We start from the raw sequence: 20,607 nt of genomic DNA, 5'->3' as shown, positions 1-20,607 counted from the left end.
ATCACCGAAGTCCTTGAGAGGTAAGTAATGAATGTCAGGCTAACTTATGTCTCTTTTCTCCAATCTTGTGCCTTCAGTCTTGGCCTCCTCCGTAGCTCTTCCCTCCGGTTCGTCTTCCCAGCTCTCCAAGTGCTGACGGCTCCGAGCCTCTGCTCTCTGCTGTGCCTCGTGCTGCTTAATCAGCAAACTCGGAAGGTGGAAAGGGACATGAATGTCGGGTTTACTTAGATGCGGTTCTTTTTTCTCTAGGACCCTGGCCCTCGGAGCACATGCAGCCTGTCTGCTCTCCACTCAGTGCCTTCAAACAGCGAGATTTTTAGAGGTTTTGTTGTTGTCTACAGAATGTTTAAACTGATAAAAATCACTCCTAAAGCTGAAAACCAAAGTCCCTTTCCTTGTATTTCTAATGATTGTTTAGCTGCTGTATTTATGGTTTGACGCACCGTTCCTCAGCCCCACCCAGCAGTTTTAACTTTAAATCCCACTTTCCTTGATACTGTCTTTTGTTTGCATTTCCCTCTACTTTCTGTTTTCAGCTTTTGTCACTTTTATGACTTTCATATAAACAACATATTGCTGGTTTTATTTTCAACCCGAGTCTGACCATCTGTCTTTTAAAAAGAGAATCTAGATTTGATGTAGCAACTTACATCCTTTTCTTAATTTTGTCTGGGAGGAGGACTAGGGGAAGCGATCCTTCTCTGCCTGCAAGTTCAGAAATAGGGAGAATCAGATGGAAGAACACCTGGTTAGAAAGTTCAGTTTGGGGGGCGCCTGGTGGCTGTCGGTTAAGCCTCTGCCTTTGGCTCAGGTCATGATCGCAGGGTCCTGGGATCGAGCCTCGCATCAGGCTCTCTGCTCAGCGGGGAGCCTGCTTCCCCCTCTCTCTCTGCCTGCCTCTCTGCCCACTTGTGATCTCTGTCAAATAAATAAATAAAATCTTAAAAAAAGAAAAAAGTCCAGCTTGAAACTTGTGGCCACGTGGGTGTAAATGCTTCAGTCCTGACGTAGAATCACTTCGCTGACGGCTTGCAGAGCAGGACAACCACAGGTCTGGTCCGGAGGGACAGCTGACACACGTGGCTACACGGACTAGAATGGACTCCTCGGAGGGCCAGCAACTGTGAGAAACTGCACGGAACCAAAAATGCGTCTCCTTCTCAAATGAAATGAATCAGTCCCTCCTCCCCTGAGAGTGAGATTAGTTAGAGAGAGGCCAGGAGTGTCAGTGTGGCCGGAAGATCCCACAAAGAAATACAAGGTCAGGCGAAACAGTAATTACCCCGAATACTGCCCGCTTGTTGGTCCTTTTAACCCTGTAGATTGAGCCACGGAGCTCGGGTCCGCTGTGGGTGTGGCTGTCCCCCAGGGAGGGGAAGCCGAAAGGCACGTCTGGCCCCACCTCCAAGCCCGCCCTCCCCACAAACTGCTGCTCCCCATTTCTTCCTGTGCCTGGAACTGGGCCGTGCAGTTTTAGTGAAGGTAATCAATCCTGCCCGGCCCCTCGAACCTCGAGGTTACCAGAACCCAGTACCCCTCTGGAGAGAAGACACAGCAAACACGGAGATTCAAAACATTCGTTTTATTAATGAACCTGTTTTGAGGGACAGGGTTTCCCAACACTTGACCCTTGGGCTAGACACATTTAGCCGCCTGGCACCAGGCGGGCCAGGAACAAAGGCAAACCTCTCCCTGCACAAGGACAGAAGGCCAAGTGCGTGGAGGGGGGCAGTCTAGAACATACCATGGTGGGCTTCTGGAGAACGCTAACCCAAGCCACTCTCAGATCCCTTCCCAAATCCCCTGAGATCTGGCCTCTCCTCCTCAGCTGGGGAGGAAAGGCAATTCCCTGGTCACCATGTGACTCGGGCCACGTGTCCTCCTGGACAACCTTGTTTGCTTTACCTTCTGCTCCTCTTCCTTATCTTAGAAGCTCAAGGTATGAATGACGGGTACTGAAGTGCACAGGCTTTAGGTGTTGAGTTCAGGGAGTTCTGACAAATGCCTGCGCTCCTACAACCTCCCCGGCACGAGGTGCTGGTTTCCAACATCTGGAAAGTCTCCCCGGGCCACTTTACAGCCAACCCCTTCCTTCCCCTCCAGGAGCAAACGGAGCTCTGACTTCGGGTATTGTCCCTCAGTCAGAACGGCTCTGGAGCTCCGTGAGAGGGAAGTACTCTGGCTTAGATGGCTCGTTCCTATCCCGGGGCATTTTCAAGATTGATAACGAGATGTTGCATTTAGCGTAGTTCATTCTCGTTATTGCTGAGTGATATTCTGTTCTATTAATATGCCGTAACCTGCTTATCCATTTTCCTGGCTTTTCTAATCTTCGGTCATTATGAATAAAGCCACAACAAACACGCTTGCGTATCTTCTGTGGACATAGACTTCCCCCGCATGAATGTCTAGTAGAATTGCAGTGCCCTAAGGCAGAAGTACCCCCAGTTTAAAAAACTGGACACTTGCCCAACACATTGCCACACTGCGTGCGTTATTTTAGACAGCAGTGAGGCCTAGTGGCTCTACATTCTTATCACACTTGCTATTATCAGGTTTTTTGGGTTTTTTTTTCTTTTAAATCTTGGCCGGTCTCTCAGAGGGTAGGGACATGGTATCTTTTTGTGGTTTTCATTTGCATTCCTGGATGAGCAGTGACACTGAACAACCTTCCATGTTTTTCTTGGCCACTTGTGTATGGTCTTTGTGATGATCTCTTCAGGTCTCTTGACCGTTTGTTAAACTGTGTTTTCCATCTTATTTGGGGGTTTGCATTTCTCTATCTTCAGGGCAGGAGTCTCCTGTCAGGGTACACTCTCCTCACTGCCGTCCAGGGCTGACCTGTTCACTCTGAGGAGCGGAAAAACTCCACTGTGATGAAGCCCACTGAGTTTCCTTCGGTGACTTGTGCTTCTGTGTCCCAAGAAAACCTTGTCCGTTCCGAAGTGGTTTAGCTCTTAGTTTTTAGAAACTGAGGTGCTCCTGTTTAGGTCTGTAACCCATTTCAGATTAGTGTTTGTGTAAGGTGGGCAGGAGTCAACATTCATTCCTTCCACACTAATACCATCTTTAGTTCTGGGATGAACAGACTGTCCTCCCGTCGCTGCTGTGGCAGAGCTGCTGAGAGCCAACGGACTGTGCATTTGCAGATTCTGTTCCATCTCCTTGATCTGTTCCAGGGCCCGGAAACCATTTTCCGCGAAGGGCCAGCAGTCAATGTCCCAGGCTTTGCAGGCCGCATGGTCTCTGTTGCAACAACTCCACTCTGCCGGCGGATCCCAACAGCCGTCAGGGGTCACGGCCAGGAGCAAGTGGGTACAGTCCTAGCAGTCGCCCAAAGGTCTTTACTCCTGCGGGCAGAGTCCAAGTTTAATTGTCCCCGCACGCCCAGCTGCGTCAGAACTGTTCAGAGTGCTACTCCTCAGTCTTTGTCAACTGACGTCCCTACTGTTCGACTGGCTACCGAACGTCCCATGCAGCCCGTTTCCACTCGTGCTATTCTGACATTCAACTGTCAAATTCTAGGGGGAAAAAACCCACCGGAAGTCTCTGACCAGGAGTGTGCTGTGGTGATGGCTACCATCAGGCACGCGTGCATGGTGAGGCTGCATTCTATGCTGAAACGCGTCATACTTAGTCTTCATGACGGTCACTTGCAGGCTAGGCGTCCTTGGAAGAAATCCGTCCCCCACCTCGAGTCTACCTTGTGCACGAATACGACGACAGCCGCTGTCTAGCTCATAAAATCGGTGTGAAGGGAAGCGAACGCATATAAAGTGCTTAGAACAGAGCCCGGCAGAGTAAGAACCCCATTTCTGTGAACAAGTAGAGAATCCTACAGGAGAACCCAAACCGTTTACAGCACACCAGGCGCCTCACCTAGGGCAGCGCGCGGCGGTCCCACCTTCCACGCACGGAACACACGGCAGGGGAGGGGTAATTAAGCGCCAAGCAGCACCTGCCGCCTGGCGGGGGGTTAAGTACCGAGAACTGGTGGAGATGGCGAGGACAAACGCGGCGAGCACCCGCTGAATCCTGCAAACGAGTGAAAGGGGATGAACACAGGTGGGAGAAGGATCCGGAGAAGAAAGCACATCAAGGGGAAGAAGGACCTCGGGGCGGGCAAGGAGTCAAGCAGTGGGACTTGCCAGTTCTGCCCGTCGTGTGGAAGCGGCCGTGCACGGCGCGCACACACACACACACACACAGCACAGCTCGTGAACACGGGGGGCGGGCGGGGGGCACCTGGCAGGCACATGGCACAGAGCAGACCTTGGAGCCGTTTGACAGGACAGCAGCTGCTGGAGTTTTCAGGAGGCGGTGGTTCTAGGTCAAACAGGCTCGAAGCCAGGATCCGGAAGGTTCGCCCATGACATTGCAGAGCCGAGAAGTGAGTTCTATCATTTATAAAGCACTGAGCACAGGTGAGAACTGTTCTATCTACTTTTAGGCCTAAAAACTTGTTCTTATCAAGTTCCCTCGGGCAGGAAAAGCAGCTGAGACAGAGAGAAGTTAGCCCTGACCAGAGGGCAAGCTGGGTGGGTGTCAGACCCAGACGGTTCCGGGTGACCGGATGACAGCAGCTGCGGGCAAGAGGAGTCCTTGCCCCTAAGGAAGGCATGCCCTAAACTCAGCACCTGGTAGACAGCCCGACAGCTTCTGTCAGGAAGCCCTGACCCCTAAGGACAGCACGCGGCAGCAGCAACGCCCACCACAGGCAACCACGGACATGAGCCGGCGGGTCCACTAACAGATGACAGTAAAGATGTGGCGCGTGTGTACCACGGATACTGCTTGGTCATCATTGTGCAGGTAACCAGAGGGTGTTACGCTACGTGCAGTAAGTCAGAGAAAGACAAACGATCGTATGATCTCATTCATATGTGGAATTTAAGAAACAAAACGGGAGCATAGGAGAAGAGAGGGAAAAATAAAGCAAGAGGAAATCAGAGAGACAAACCATAAGAGACTCAACTCTAGGAAACAAACTGAGGGCCACTGGAGGGGAGTCGGGGGGGGGCTGGCTTGACTGGGTGACGGGCAGGAAGGCGGGCACGTGAGGTCATGAGCACTGGATGTCGTATGCTAGTGATGAGTCACTGAGCTCTACTTCCACAACTAGTAATACACTGTAGGTTTATTACATTGAATTTATATTTTAAAAAAAACAGTAAAAAAGAAAAGAAAAGAAAAGAAAATCAGTGTTGCCCCCACATACCTTGTCTGGTCATGAAAGCCCATGCAAGGTACAAGAGGAGATTTCTAGAAACAAAGAATCAGGCTTTATTTTCGCTGTAGTTACTTTTAATACAGGTGCTGCACTGTAGACATGGGTCAGTCTCGCAGGTTCTTACGGCCGACACACGGCAACACTCGAGACTAAATGAGCGTGTACTTGCTCCTGGCCCCTGGCTGGACACCCACCGCCGACTTTCTTCTTTGCACCCTTGTGTCCTTTCCCTGCCCCAGAAGACGAGCTAAATAAAACACTACTCCAAAGACAGACCTCAGGTGCCCAGGCGCCAGCAGTGGGTGGGATGACACAGGACGCTGTGTTACCTTGGAGGGGGATGGAGAAGCCAAAGAAATCCGACCGGCGCCAAGGCAGTGGGTGCCATCCCCGGCGGGGGCCAGCAAGGTTCTCCATCAAGCGAGACAAGAACGTATCCACCGGCACCACCATCCACCGTTGGCAGTCCCCAAGGTCCCGTGTCACAGAGTCAGCATCCTTGAGGCCAGCGAAAGGAGCCCTGTCCCCAGTGTGGCACTAGGTTCCAGAGGAGGACGCATGAGGACAGTCTCTTCTGGGAGGAGCTCCCAACAGAAAGGGTTCCTGAGGAGGCGCGCAAAGGCCAAGTGAGGCGCCTGTGCCGTCTGTCCCAGAGCGCACCGCTGACTCCACTGTCCTGGAGGGCTAGGTCAGCCTCGGGAGGCCTCACACAACTTCTACACCATTTACAATGGAAAAGTAAATAAGAAATAAGGCATTAAACATTTGATTCTTTTTTTATTTCCATATGCAATGTAATGTTTAGGCACGCTGCTCGGGATGCTAGTTCTAAAAAAATCGTTGGCCATTATTCAGAATATCCTTTTGGTTTTAAATACTGGTCAGGACAAACAAATGATGTAAAAATATGTGAATAGTCTTCTATTACAGAAATGAAAACCTGATCTGCATCTAAAAGTGCAAGAGGTGAAGAAACTGAACCCTTTCCCCGGACGATATGGCAATATAGGACATATTGCTTCGGCTGTTTGGGAAGTGGTGATGTATTTTTATATTGACATAGAAAATTATAAATTACATTGAATTAGTATCCATAATCACTATATATATACACAAACCAGTTCTAAAAAAATACACTGGTTTAGGGTTTACGCATGGAAACCTCACAAGGTACAGAATAATCCCCATGCTTGGGTGCCAGGTTCGGATTTCGAGGTGGAAACGTGCGCCCGCAGCACGAGCCTCCCTCCACTGGCCTGCCTGATCGGTCTAGGGTGTTAAATATGCAAACTGCTCAGAAATGTTCATTGGTGATGCTTGTTAACAAGGTAAATTTTGGTGAATGGGTTAAAAGGCAGAGGAACTACCCAAACAAAACAAAAAACAAAAACGAAAAACAAAATAACTCAAACCACCAGCCATGTACACTCCAATAGTCTAGTGTTTCACCTGCAGGAAAAACCATTTCAAGCAAACAAGACTTTAACAGAACATATGGCTTCACAAGAACATCACTTTATCAACTAAGTTGTAGCAATAAATACTTAATCTCTACCAACAGACTTACATTTTTTGATCCGTTTAAAACAATACAGAAAACAATTACCAATCAAAAACTGGTTATAAAAAGAACACCAAATATTTCTTATTCAAAATCACGTTTGTAAGTTAGAACAACCAAAATAACACTTAGAGGGCATTTCAACCCTATAACTCCTTGCCAGCCTGGAAGAGAAATGAATTCAGAATTTTGTACAAGGTGAAAAATGTATGAAAACTGCCTAATACTTTGGTCACACTAATAATTGTCAAATAGTCATGTTTCAAATACAATAGATCTGTGTATTCACTTTTATAAAACTATTCTTACAGCCATTTTAACTCTAGTATTACTACTATTATTACATGGGCGGCACGTTCTTATTTCACAGGCTACCCATTATTTAGAACAATACAATATAAACATACGCAAAAATTCTTGGTATTTGTCAATGTGCAATATTTTTACACTTCTGGATTTCTCTGTACAACGTCCTAGAATCTAGAATATAAAGGTTGCTGGTCCTGATCCTTGCAGAGTGAGTGCAGCAGTGTCGGCCTGGCGCGCTCCAGGGGAGGCCTCCAGAGGCCCCGAGCGGCGGCGGCCTGCGGTCCTCAGTCAGCAGCAGGCGGGGTCACTCATCATACAGGGCCATTGACGGACTTGTCACCTGGCATGCTTGGCTGGTCAGTCCTGCGGAGGAAGAGACACACATCTGAGGCGCTTAAAAGAGAAACGAACGTGGTTTAGCTCCCTGAGGGCAGGAACATTCATTTTAATATCGTTCTCCAAAGTCAAGCCCAAAGCCCGGCACTCAGGAGCCACTTCCCGGGAGGCCTCACAAATGCAAGGACCGGAAACTCCAGGAGACTCCAGGAGCCCTACCGGCTTCCGAGCTTCAGCCGGCTGCGGCGCGCAGGCACTCAGCGAGTTAGTGAGGCTGCGGCAGAGCGGGGCTCCGGGAAACCAGCCTCAGCGCCTTAGAAGCACGGATGCAGGCGGGTCAGCGGTTTTTAGACGGCTGCTCCCAGACCTGTCACGCACCACGTGCTCAATCCCTCCTTCAAAGAACTTTTTATTTGTTCCATGTATTGGAATCCACATAAAAATTCACTTGAATAAGCAGGATTCTTCAACTGTAGAGGACAACAAAAGGCTTATGAACAGGGCCAGCTCCTGAAACCAGGTGTTAACTTTAACGACGTGCTCCCACCAGGCAAGTGTTATTAGGGCTGACATTGAGAGCACAGAGGAGGGCACAGTAGGGGTGCCTGGGGGGCTCAGTCGGTTAAGCCTTCAACTCCCGATTTTGACTCAGGTCATGATCTCGGGGTCCTGAGATCGAGCCCTATGTCAGGAGCCAGCTTAAGATTCTCTCTCCCCCTCTCCCTCTGCTCCCACCCCAGTGTGTGCTCTCCCTCCCTCCTTCCCCCTTGAAAGAAAGAGGGAACGCTAGATGAACAGTGTGGTGGCAGATAAACAAATTCGACCTTCAAGCCTAAACATGGAAGTCAGTCGTGGCAGCTTTTCCATAGTTTACAAAGCAGGCTCAGGAAAGGGCACTTAGAGATGCTTCTGGACCAGCTCGCAACTCTCAAGCCCGAGGCTTCAGACACCTGCCCGGAAGCTGGCTCCACGGGCAACGCACTCTGCTTCCAATCACGGTGTCTGAGAGCCAGGGGGACTGGGGCTCTGCCAGCAGACACACCGGGTACAGATCCCACCATCACTGCCCACAAGCTGCCGGTCTCAAGAGCACTTTCTCCCCTCCCCCAGCGCAGCTCCTCCCCCTGTGCACGGGGGACAACAAGCACCACTGAAAGTGGCTGAGTATGTGACAGGTGCCGAGGGCCCGGCACACTGGCCAGCACAGGAATCGCACGTGCTTGGTGCACGGCAGTAAAACGTTAAATTCCATGGCTGTGAGAGTCACTCAGTACAGCACTGCGCATCTGTCATCCCAAGGGCTCACGACAGCCTGGCTGTGACGGGAACCATGAGGGGAAGAGTGCATCTGTTAAGTCCCAATGGCTCTCTCTGCCTCCCGAACATCGGTCTTAGAACAGACGGGACATACCGGACCACTTACCTTCTCCCTGCCATCCCAGCAGCTCAGTGCCACCATCCAAGCGGCCCTCCGCCGCCGCCCCAAGCGGTACTCCTGAGCGCCCGTGAGGCTCTCCCGACTCCTCAGCAGCACCTTTCTACATGCCCTCCAACGTCTGAGGGTGTTAGCAACTGCTCCCCCCCCCCAAGGCCTCCACCACTGGCCGCCACACTCCCGTGTGTCGGGGGGAGGAAGGACAGACGGAGGAAGGCGTGGACACAAGCGATGCCCTCGTCTTTGTCCCCGGCCGTCCCTGGTCCCCCCCCCACCCCCTCAGTCCGGCAGACCGAGAGGCAGGGCTCTTCGCGCCAGCGTCTCCAGGCTGCCCTGAAGGGAAGAATTCTGCCCTCCGGAGAGCCAAGGAAACGGTCCCAGGGCCTCCTGTATCACTCACACCCGAGAAACAGACTCCTGCAGCAACTCCAACTTGGAACAGACCTGACGGTCCTGCCTTCAAAGCAGTTCCCAATATAAAGGGAATTCGTAGGCAGAAACTAGGGAGATGACATAACTGGGAATAAGATCCTACAAGATACCTTTGAAAAAACATCCACTGACAACCCCAGGCGAAAAGGTGACTTGCCCAGAACACTTCGAAGCACAGCCAGAGCTGGAGCCCTCAAGGCTGGGGTGTCCCCATGCCTCCTCCTCCCGGAGCCCTCACCAGAGCCAACATGCTCAAACAGCTCTTATCATTAATTTGCTTTACACGCCAAGTAGGCTTTTTTTTTTTTTTTAAATAATTGCCACGAGAGAAACAGAAGCGGGATTTGTGCCACCAGCGAGGTCTGCCGACCAGTGAACAGAGGGCGCCCCCTGCTGGTTCCCACTGGTTACGTCGTCGCCCCCTAAAGGGAAAGATTTGGGGTGGGGGTCTGGTGAGAGGGAAAGTTTAACTTCTCTGAAACGGCTTTAAAGCTTACTTCATTCCTTACGGAAGGAATGCACAAACTTAGATATATACAGAACAAAAAAGGGAACTCTGGGAAGTGCTGAGCACAGTTCCTTGCGGTCCAAGGGCAAATCCTCATCTTCAGGCGTGAGCTCCGGAGCGATGGAGGCCGCCCTTGCTCTACCTGCGAGGCCGTGCGCACAGGCCGGGGCGCCAGCCCTCGGCGGCGGAGGCTCCGGCTTGGCCTAACCCTTCGGACCACTGGCTCAGTCTAAGCAACAGGCAACCAGGGAGAAAACACCACGTTCCCAGTCACTCGGCTCTGGCAGTGCGATTTTCACACTTAACAAAGAGACAAACTCTGCACACACGAAACCACAGGGGAACCGCCTGAGAGTTGAAAGCACTCGGCTACATCTATAAAAGGGTCTCCAGGAAGGCTCTCCCCGTGTGTCACGCGCGCATGATTATGGGCAAAGGGATACCAGGCGCTGCTTATGGCTGGTGGCCGGTGACCTCGGGGGCCCTGTGAGACGGTGGCTGCTGCAGGCTGGGGGCCCCCATCCTGGCGGCTCAATACCGGCCTCAACTTAGCCCCTCTTCAGAGCCCCTGTGTGTGGGCAGGCGTGCCGGCGCCGCAGGGCCTTCGCCCCATTCTGAGCAGCTTCTTAGAGAGCCAGTGATGTTGCCGAATCTCCGAAGCCCAGTTTTTGGCTTTGCGGTAAGGAGGTAACTGGTGTGAGCTCTTGGCTCAGGCACCTTGCCTAGATGTGGCCTGTGCCGAGGAAGTGCCTGAACGCCGAGGACACGGGGGGATGACCCCTCCCAGCTCCCCTGCTCCCCCACCCCGGTGCAGACTTCCCTCCCAGCTCCCGGGAGACAACAGCCACAGGCAGAGTAGGGCCTGGGCAGATCTGGGGAGTTACCTCTGCTCTGGGGCACTGCTGGGGGGCCGGGGAACCACAGACTTGGCCTCTGCCGTCTCAGGGCTCTCCTCGACATCTTTACAAGCAGCATCTTGAGAGGTAGACAGTTTTCCTTCCTCACTGCAGCAAAGAGGGGGACAGGGAGCATTAGACATCCCGGGGGGTGGCACCCGTGGAGGATGAAGGCGCATGCAAATGACCCTGGAAGTCATGGCGGCCATGGAGTAAAGCCCTGGGGCCGAGCATGCGCAGGGGAGGGGCCACAGGGACCACAGACAGTGACTGGGAAATCACGAACGGCAAAGGTCACACACGAGAGGGAACCAGAGGAGGGACGATGTAATGCAGCTGGTGTCTGATGAAGAACGGCCCGCATTACTGTACATACCGATAAGATTTCAACACTCTGAGGCCAAGTGTGCAAAACAGAAAAAGAAATGTACAAGAGTTTCAGAACATCCTACAAATGAGGGATGTGGGGCTACTGTGCCCGCGGCCGCGCGTAAGCAGAAGTGCAGACTCGGAGGAGGTGGCAAAGGAACCTGTTTGAAGGAACGGGTCTTTCGTCACGGCGTCTTGCCTGGGGCCCAGCCCAGCATCCAAAGTCAGCAGGAGCGGCCCCATCAGGCTTGCTGCTCCTGCCGCAGGGGCAAGGAACCAGGGGCCTGCACCAGGACCGAGCTCCTCCCCGAGCTGCCCTCTGACAGCAGTGGGAAGCACAGCATGAGCAGGAAAAGAGCCGAGAACGGTGGCCGGAACAGGTGCAGGCAGGCAGGATGCCAGGGGGGCAAGCAAGGCGGAGGAAGGGTTATCTGCTCTCTGATGGCCCCCGGCAGAGAAGGGCAAGCAGCAAACGTTTCGGACTGTTGGCTGTGGGCTGTAAGGGCAGACCATCGTCTAACCCGTCTGCACTTCCCTTTCTGACACAATCAAGGCAGCACAAGAACCAGCTCGAGAGCAGCTGGAGGTTCCCTCTGGGAAGGGCCGTCCTTCTGAGAGCGGAGCCCTGTCCTGGATTTGCTTACGAAAAACCCAACTTCAGGATGATTTCTGGGTGGCTTTCGGATGGGTCTAGGCTATTTATAAGGAGAAAAAGATCTGCTGACCACCCAAGTCACCTGCTTCCTTACTCTTTATCCCCACTCTCCACGCCCTCCCCACGAAAGCAACTACGTGCTTCCTAGGTGTTACTTTCATTCTTGGAAAATGAAAATGGATAGTCATGATGTATGTGTATTCTGAGGGACAGAAACGGCTCTGAATTGCATACGTCACAGGATTCATCTCTGTAACTCCGATCCATGTTCCTGGTGTCGAAGGCAAAGTGAGTGCCCCATGTCGCGAGCCTCCCAACTCCACCTTACGACGGCCCTCTGCACAGAGCTGCCACGCCCACTGCTGTGGCCTCCATGGGACTACTCTTCTTTAAATCTTTAAAAATTTTTTATTTATTTGACAGAGAGAAAGAGAAAGCACGAACAGGGAGCGGCAGGCAGAGGGAGAGGGACAAGCAGCAGGGAGCCCGACACAGGACTGGATCCCAGGACTCCTGGGATCATGACCCGAGCCGTAGGCAGACGCCTGACTGAGCCGCCCAGGTGCCCATGACTACTCTTCTTCTGAGACCGCTTTGATTAGCACTTTCAAGTTTTCTCTCTAGATATATGGGTTTAATTATTTAGGAATTATCTTAAGTTTGATGTCCTTTATGACTGGTACTTTGCCTTTCGTTATACATCCTAGTTGCTTATGACCAGCGCAGAGAGAGGCTACTGATGTTTAAAATGGATCTGTCACCCAGCAGCTCTGCTGAACTCTTATTAACAGAAGTTTGCTACTGACTTGGTGGTAGGTGATCATTATTGCCCCTTCCTCTCGGATCTTTGCCTGTCCTGTTCTTCTCTCCTCAGACACTGTCCAGGACTACACAGTAACAGCGACGACGGACCGTCTTATTTGCTCCTTACCTGAACGTGCTGGCGCCTGCAACATCCTCATTAAGTAGAAGTTCTGTTTTAGTATTTTCGTATTTAACTTTCGCCAAGTTAAGGAAATTCATTTCTGTTCCTGTTTCACTCAGCTTTGTGTGTGCGTGTGCGTGTGTGTTTAAGATTTTAATTATCTGAGAGAGATCTTGACCTGAGCCGAAACCAATAATTGGACCCTTAACTCACTGAGCCACCAGCTGCCCGTTTTGCTCAGTTTCAATCCTATACGGTATGGAACATTATCAAAAGTGTCTTCAAAAACCTCGTAGGATTTCTCCTCAGTCTGTTAACACATCATAAATGATGTTTTTCCTGACAGTCCAGGGAAAACCCTAACTTGTTGTGAATTCTTTTTAATATGCTACTGCACTTGGTGAGCAAATATTTTCTACAGGATTTCTTCATTTAGTTTGCTTGTACGGGATACGAGCTGACCGTTTTCCGTAATCATCCTTATCTGGTTTTGGTATCAAGACTGCACGCCCTCATAAAAAGATCCAGCAGGTTTTGCACTTTTTCTACTTTCTGTAACAACTGAGGTAGGAATGAGCAGACGACTGCGCAAAACAGCATGGACTCATTACCGCTACCAGCACACCCCGTTCACTTACAAGGCTGGCCCGCTCTGGAGCAGGTCTGCTCCTCATTTTCTGCCACATATAATGGCTTGTGTCCTTTGTCCATTTAAAACTTATTATTAGCTTGTCTTTTTCTTCTTGATAGTAGGTTTTTCCTATATTCTGCTCCTGAATCTTCCTTTGAAGGTAATGGTGGGTCTTTCCATTTTTTCATTTGGAAGACCAGGAATTAAAGAAAATTCATCAAACTTTCCCTTTATGGTTTGGTTTTTTATGGTTAAAAGACCCCTCTAGCCCCCAAATTATAAAGATACACTCTCTTGTTTTCTTCTCAAAGTGGTAGTTTTGCCTTTCACATTTACGTTGAGACAGATGTAGTTCTGTTTTTCTCTGACACGGGTAATCACTACTTCTCAGTGTGTCCTTCCCTTACTGTAACACCATTCTAGCACCGAGTTCCTGTAAATGTGGGGTCTGCCCGCATAGCATGCCCATGAGATCACACCTGGTGATGCCTCCCTCCCTTCCTTCTTCAAAATGACCCTGGTTATTTCTGGCTCTGTGGTCTTCTTTATGAATATCACCATCAGCCTCTTCATCATGAAAAGCTCCACTGGGATTCTGATTACAAACGCATTCATTTTATCATTAGTTTGTTTAAAAAATGGCAAAGTGGGGCACCTGGGTGGCTCAGTGGCTTAAAGCCTCTGCCTTCTGCTCAGGTCGTGATCCCAGGGTCCTGCGATTGAGCCCCGCATCGGGCTCTCTGCTCAGCTGGGGGCCTGCTTCCTCACCAACCCCCTTCTGCCTCTGCCTACTTGTGATCTCTGTTAAATACATAAATAAATAAGACCTTTTTTTTTTTAAAAAACGCCCCAGGTATCTTCTCATTAACAAAGATGGCATATTTCTCTACTTATTTAGGTCTTTATTATGCTTTTCAATTTTACAGATGAGGCTTAACATTTTAGTTGGGGGGGACGCATCTAGCACATGTCATATCGGTTTATACTCCTAAACCTCCCTAGTAATTTGGATACTTGTTCATGAATCTGTTTGAATTCTTTGCGCAGAAAATCCTAATCTACAAACAAGCAAGAACCTTTTAGTCTTTTAAATCTTTATGCCTCTGATTCAGTTTCACTGAGGCAGCGCGGGCTAGGACCGCTGCCAGGGCCGAAGAGCAGGACTGTAGGCCCGCCTCACTGTCCGGGGTGTGTCCCAGAGGGGCATAATTCTCATGCTTCACTGAGAAGAAATCAAGTCCGAACACACCTTGAGCAGTTTCAAAGAGCTCCTTTCTATTCCTCAACTGCCAGAAAGTCGCACATGGCTTTCATTTTCATCAAATATTCCTCTACCCAAATATTCCATCAACCCAAGGTCCAAATGATTTTTATCCTGCCGGCTCTGTGACTCACGCTCGGCACGTCTCCCCAGGTCACCTAGGTCCAAATCAAATATTCCATCTACCCAAGGTCCAAATGATTTTTTTCCTGCCGGGTCTGTGACTCACCCTTGGCACGTCTCCCCAGGTCACCTAACCCTCACCTGCACCGCGCTCGTCCTCCACGCGGCTCGAGCGCCCTGCCGGACTCAGTTTAATAGCTTTTAACTTTGGAGTCTCGTGCCTCTGCGCCCCCATGGGGAATCCGTGCTCCCCTTCTGTGCTGGCTGTGTTTCACCGGGGACTCCCTGCAGGCTGGGCCGTGAACTCTCCTGCCCCGCAGGGGCTCCGCCGACCCCGCTGTAGCCCCAGCTCCGCCAGAAGTGCTGTCGCTGCTCCTTCGGGGCTATGTTCCTAGTTGCCGGCGGGAGTCCTTCTTCGATCCATGAATTTAGAAGTGAGGTTAACTTCCCAACGGACTGTTCAGGCTCTCTTTCTGCTGCTGAGCTCTACTGACTGCATCACGTCTGGGGAAGACGGTGTGCGGGGCAGTGACCCTGGTTTCAATGGGCCAGTCTTCACTCAGCTGCAGACGTGTCCATTTTTAATTCTCCTGCAGTTTGAACTCACTAGACTTAATCTACAGTCTGAGTACTAGAAAGAGGGGAAAGGCACTCGGGGACCCCAAACTCTCCCTTTCTACATTCAGATTCATGGGGCTGAACAGAGACGCTAAATGATGTCCGGCTAATGCCTGAACCCACATCTGAATCAGATGAAAGACGTTAACACTCGAGGCTCCCTTCCCCCCACCCCCGCCCCCACCGAACACCTGAAACCGCCAGCAGGCTCTGGCCCTGGTTACCTTTTGAAGACTGCGGTTTCTGTCTTGGCATCGACAGTGAGGCTGAGAGTTTCCTTCATGCCGCCATTCATCACTGTCTCAGTTACCTTGTCTGTGCTCTCCGCGTCCTCCTCGCCGTCAGAGCTGGCTTCCATGGCCACACTGGCTGGCGCTATAACAGGACACAGGGCGGATGGTCACGTGGACCAGAACCGACAAGAAGCTCGCCTCGCCTCCGCCGGACCCATCCACCCGGCGATCCACCTCCTGCTTGGAGAGAGAGGCGGCCCGCTGGCTGCTGCCTCGGCCACTTCTTAATGGGCGCAGGCTTCTTAAAAGTGCCCGCTTGCCATAGGTCTTCTTCCACACAGGACCAGGGGCCCCTCCAGCCTTCCCAGCTCAGAGTCTACCCACACGCCGACTGCTCCCAGCCGGTCTTCCCATTCGGGGGGGTTCCAGGACCCAGCCCGGGGCGCAGGGGGCGGGCGGGTGTGTGCTAGCCCCCCCACTTCACCCCGCAAGTACTGAGCTTACAGTTTATTCGGGGTCCTATTTTCATTCGTCCTTTTCCTTTCAGTTGGGTCCCACTTGGGCTTTTTTTTAAATTATTTTCTTATGGGTCCTTGTGGATTATTTCTTTGTTCTGTAATAGGGAGCCATATGCTGTACTGGCTAGAAGCCTGGGCTCTGAAGTCACGCACCCAGAATGCAGACCCCAGCCTACCACTCACTGGCTGTTCCACTCTAGGGCAAGTTTTCTTATCCATAAAATGAAGCTAACTAAACCCACCTAAAGAACTGAGAGATAAAATGGGCTCATCTACATAAAATGCTTAGAAGAATGACAAATAAACCAACTTTAGTTACTGGTTTTATTAATTTTCCTGCCCCTTGGTTCTTGTCTTGGCCCCCTTACCCCGGCCCAGGCCCCATTTCTTCTTCTAAGGATTTCCTTCTTTCTCCCCTCCACATACTGACTCCTCACCCCCCTTCACCAGCCTCCCTCTCCTCCCCTGCCCCCACCTCCCAAGCCCCATTCATCAGGCTAAAAAGAGCTCAGGGCCTCTGTAAGGAACAGCATGTGCAGTTTGAACATGACGACCCTCGTCATGGATACCCTCTACCATCTCAACTGTTCGTAAAGGTAAGAAGAAAATAAACAGTCTTCCATCCTAAAACAAGCCGAGACACACACGTGTGCTCCATCAAAGCAAACTCCAAGTGACAGAAGAAATGGGTACCAGACGGGCTTCAAAACACACACATCTAATTCTGATTTCAGTCACACTGGGCACGCAGGCCAAGACAGTCTTCTCTTCTGGGCCTGGTCCCACTTTTCTACATTGACAGGACTGAACAACTGATAACAGATCCCTTATGCCTTCTAGAATCACCATGCCTGGTTCTGGAATGAATACACAATTTCTTTTCATCAGCTGCCCTGTGGACACAGGCCTACCATCTCAACTCCCTAACTCCTTTGAGACCTTGGAGCCTGCGAGTCGAGACTGGCTGAGTAAACTGTTATGTGGACGACAACAAATCTTTAGATCTAGAAAACTACGCAGACAGTCCCAGCACGAGCAACCTCAGCAGGGCAGCCAGCAGGCCGCAGGGCAGCCAGCAGGCCATGTCAGCCGGTGCCCTGCCCGCCACACCCACCTTCCGGCTGCTGCGCGGCCAGCGTGGCGACACTGGGAGTCAGAGGGCCCATCGGCTCAGTGCTGGTTTCCATTTCCACTGGAGAATTACTCCTTAAAGAATCTTTTGTACTTTTAAAAAAGAGAAAATTCAGATGTTAGCAACAGCAAACAGCCCTTAGTCACCGTGATTCACAAAAACCATTTGAGAAGCAGCTCTGGTCCCCCTGGTGCGGCACCGGCAGTCGGTCAGAGAGACACAGACAGAGCAAGGTGCACGTGAGCACGGGTAAATCTCCTGCTAAATCAGTAGGACAGGAGCACGGGGATTTCACAGAGGTTTGCAAAAGGTTCCAAAGGCACCAGTCTCTCATCCTCCCCCTTGTCACCAGGCTCCCGGGACTGGGACAGCGGGAGCTGACATGTGCCATCAACCGTATTTGCAGTGGCAATTTTAGGAAAATCCCTACTTATGTGGAGCCAAACTGCCTAAGGGCCTGAATGATACTTAACGAGGAAACATGACCCGTGCACAAAGGTAAAGGGAAGTGAGCTGCTTCAACAACATTCCTAGGAACCAAGGGCTCGTGTCCCCTAGTTACAAAAGACAGAAGAGAGCGAGAGGTGGAAACTCGACCGTTCGGTGCCAGAGCCAAGTCTGTGACATTATCTGCAATCACTGGGAGACAGTTCCCACAAATCTCACTTTTGTCCCTGAACCGTCGCTCCCCGCTATCCTTAGAGCTGCCGCAGAGCCAGCTCTCTGGTTTGCTGGAGACGGCGACCACGGGCCCCTCACAGTCTGTGCCCCTGGCTGGCCTACCACCGGTGATGAGTTAAAAGCACTGCTTTGTCAGAGCAGGGAAAGCAACAAACTCTTTCAAATGGGGTGGTGGAGACAAATGGAACAATGTTTAGCAAGTCAAACTGAACCTAGTAAGACCTAAAATCCACGGTTAATACTCAAATGGTGGCAATATTATTCAGGAAAATTATGAAATGCCAGGTTGCTGTTATCAAGAATACTACAAGTAACAACACTGACAGCCATCCCTGTCAGGCCCCTTAACTTACGGCACCAGACTAGTTCCCAGTGAAATACAAGTTCACGTTATCTGTTAAATTCACAAAACATTCTGCATTTTCAACGCTCCACAGAGAGGTGCCTGTCAGGAGTTCTTGGCTCCACCTCATTCCTATCCCCCTCAGTCCTGTTTCCTGAGAGCCCGGTGGGGCTGGAGAAGCCCTAGGAGTCAGCACCGGGCCGCGTCACCTCCCGGGGCCACACCGCCCCGGGCTATTTGTGCATAGCCTACTGCCCACCCCAGCTCACCCTGGACGAAAGGAAGAAGGACAGAGACCGGTTTCCTTGTAATTCGTAGCTGGGTTGCGAGCTCCCCCGTGCCGACCTGGGATCTTGTGTATGGCGCCACCTTCGCATCGGAAGTAAATCAAGGCGACACCCCAGCCCCGGTTCTCCCGAGGAAAGGCTGAGGGAGCTGGCACATGTGCACTCACCTCAGGGAAGACGTGAACTCTGAGAAAGCGGCCCAGCCCGTCTCCTTAGGCGGCATGGGCTCCTCCGTGCTCCAGACATCAGACCCGACAGAGTCTAAGGGAGCACCGTGGGTCGTCTCCATGGGGACATCAAAGTTGGCTGACCAGTTGGGTGCTAAAACGAGGGGAGAAATCTCCTTTTGAGAATACTTCAGAAGTTCAGGGCACTCCAAGATATTTTTCAGAAAGACTCGAAATGACAAAGGCCAGGGGGTGGGGGGACAGGGCACCCTAACACACCACTGGCAGAAACAAACAGCACAATCACTTGGGAGCATAAGGTGATAAGGTGACATCTATCATCTTATAAAACTGTACATTTCCTTTAATTCCTTAATTTCCATTTCTAAGATTTTTTTCCCCAGTAGATATATCACACAAGGATGCAAAGCTACATATAAACGAACACGCTGATTTCTCACAATGACAAATGTACCAAGATTCTACTAACATGGGGAGGAAGAGGGTGAAGGAAGTGTGCACAGCCGCTCCCTAGACAATCAACGTCCACAACTTTTCTGTAAATCCAAAGTTATTCCAAAATAAAAAGTTAAAAAGAAAAAGCAGAATGTTGGATATCCAACTGCAATAAACTAGAAACTTTAAATGCTTCCCAATCCAGACATGGCCCCATTTTATACTTAGTGGCCTCCCTGCAGCCCAGGGTAGTTAATTAGCACAACAGTAAGGCTTCTGGTGACGTGAGAAGAAATAACACATTCGGGGTCCAAGCACCACCACGCCCAAACCCCCGGAACCTCCGAGGTATGAGTAGTGCGCTGAAGAGATGACTGGTGGCCTCAGGATGGGGTTCAGGATGGGGCTGGTGGCCAGGGGAACCAGCCTGTGGTCAGAGGGTTGGAACCTTCAGCCCAACCGCACAGCCCACCCTCCTAGGAGGAAGAGGCAGGAAGTGAAGGGAATCACAGACAGCCCCCGACTTAATCAAACATGCCTACCAACGAAGACTCCGTAAGTAACTCCAACCTCAGAGGCCCAGAGCTTCTGGGCTGGTGAATAGCGGGGACATCCCAAGCTCCGTGGGCACAAGAGATTCTGGGCTTGGGACCCTTCCCGGCCACGTCTCTACCTCTCCCTTCATCTGGCTGCTCACTTCTAGCCTTGAAGCCTCACTGCCCTGGCCGCCAGCTGAGGCTGGATCTAACCCGCGGGTCTGTTTAAGCGTCACCTCCTCAGAGATGTGTCCCTTCAGGTGAACTCAGGTGTCTGCTCATGTGCTGTCACCGCACACTATGCTGGGCTACACAGAGATGAGCTTCCCAGAGGAGCACCCCAGAGGCTACTGCAATCTCTCCGTTTCCTTAGGAGACTCTAGAACCCCGGACTAAGGGTCTGTGCACCACACCCAGTACACAGCCTGAGCGTGACAAAGGCATGTAGACTTGAATTGAATTACAGCGAGAAGAGCCCATTTCTTCCTCCTGAGGACAGTGGGCTGGGGAAGCAATGAGAGAAGAGAGGCCAAACCTCTTTCCCCCATGGCTCTCACTTTCCCATCTGTCCCGCGGGGCTGTGCGGGGTTACTGCTGCCGTCCTGGCCAGCTCTGGGGTGGTGAGGCCCACCTGGTGCCCAGAGCTGGCTTTCAGCCTCCAGGACGGAGTCCATGAAGGCCTTCCCGGGGAGCAGGAAGCACCGTCAGCCCTAAGAAAAGCCCCAATATCAACCCACAGAAAAATGTATTTGAGCTTTCAGGAGTTAACAGGTATTTTTTAAAGGCCAGCAGGGGCGCCTGGGTGGCTCAGTGGGTTAAGCCGCTGCCTTCGGCTCAGGTCATGATCCCAGGTCCTGGGTTCGAGCCCCACATCGGGCTTACTGCTCAGCAGGGAGCCTGCTTCCTCCTCTCTCTCTGCCTGCCTCTCTGCTTACTTGTGATTTCTCTCTGTCAAATAAATAAAT

At 51.3% G+C, this 20,607-nt stretch overlaps 1 protein-coding gene across 13 annotated transcripts in view; it reads right to left on the bottom strand.

Moving 5' to 3' along the window:
* Positions 1 to 5,990: 5,990 nt before the first annotated feature.
* PPP6R3 (protein phosphatase 6 regulatory subunit 3) overlaps positions 5,991 to 20,607 on the bottom strand; it is a 142,109-nt gene continuing 127,492 nt past the window's right edge. For 12 of the 13 annotated variants that reach the window (XM_047692687.1, XM_047692686.1, XM_047692690.1 and 9 more), the window contains 5 exons: positions 18,651 to 18,804; positions 17,155 to 17,264; positions 15,514 to 15,664; positions 10,696 to 10,815; positions 5,991 to 7,463 (listed from right to left, as the gene is read on the bottom strand). In XM_047692687.1, the coding sequence (XP_047548643.1) occupies positions 7,412 to 7,463; positions 10,696 to 10,815; positions 15,514 to 15,664; positions 17,155 to 17,264; positions 18,651 to 18,804 (587 nt within the window). In that variant the 3' untranslated portion in view covers positions 5,991 to 7,411. The remainder of the gene's footprint in view (positions 7,464 to 10,695; positions 10,816 to 15,513; positions 15,665 to 17,154; positions 17,265 to 18,650; positions 18,805 to 20,607) is intronic. The other variant, XM_047692697.1, reaches the window with a different exon arrangement.

The sequence above is a fragment of the Lutra lutra genome, chromosome 10 (genome assembly GCF_902655055.1).
Source record: "Lutra lutra chromosome 10, mLutLut1.2, whole genome shotgun sequence".
Lineage (NCBI taxonomy): Eukaryota > Metazoa > Chordata > Mammalia > Carnivora > Mustelidae > Lutra > Lutra lutra.
This window is presented reverse-complemented; position numbering and strand designations above follow the sequence as displayed.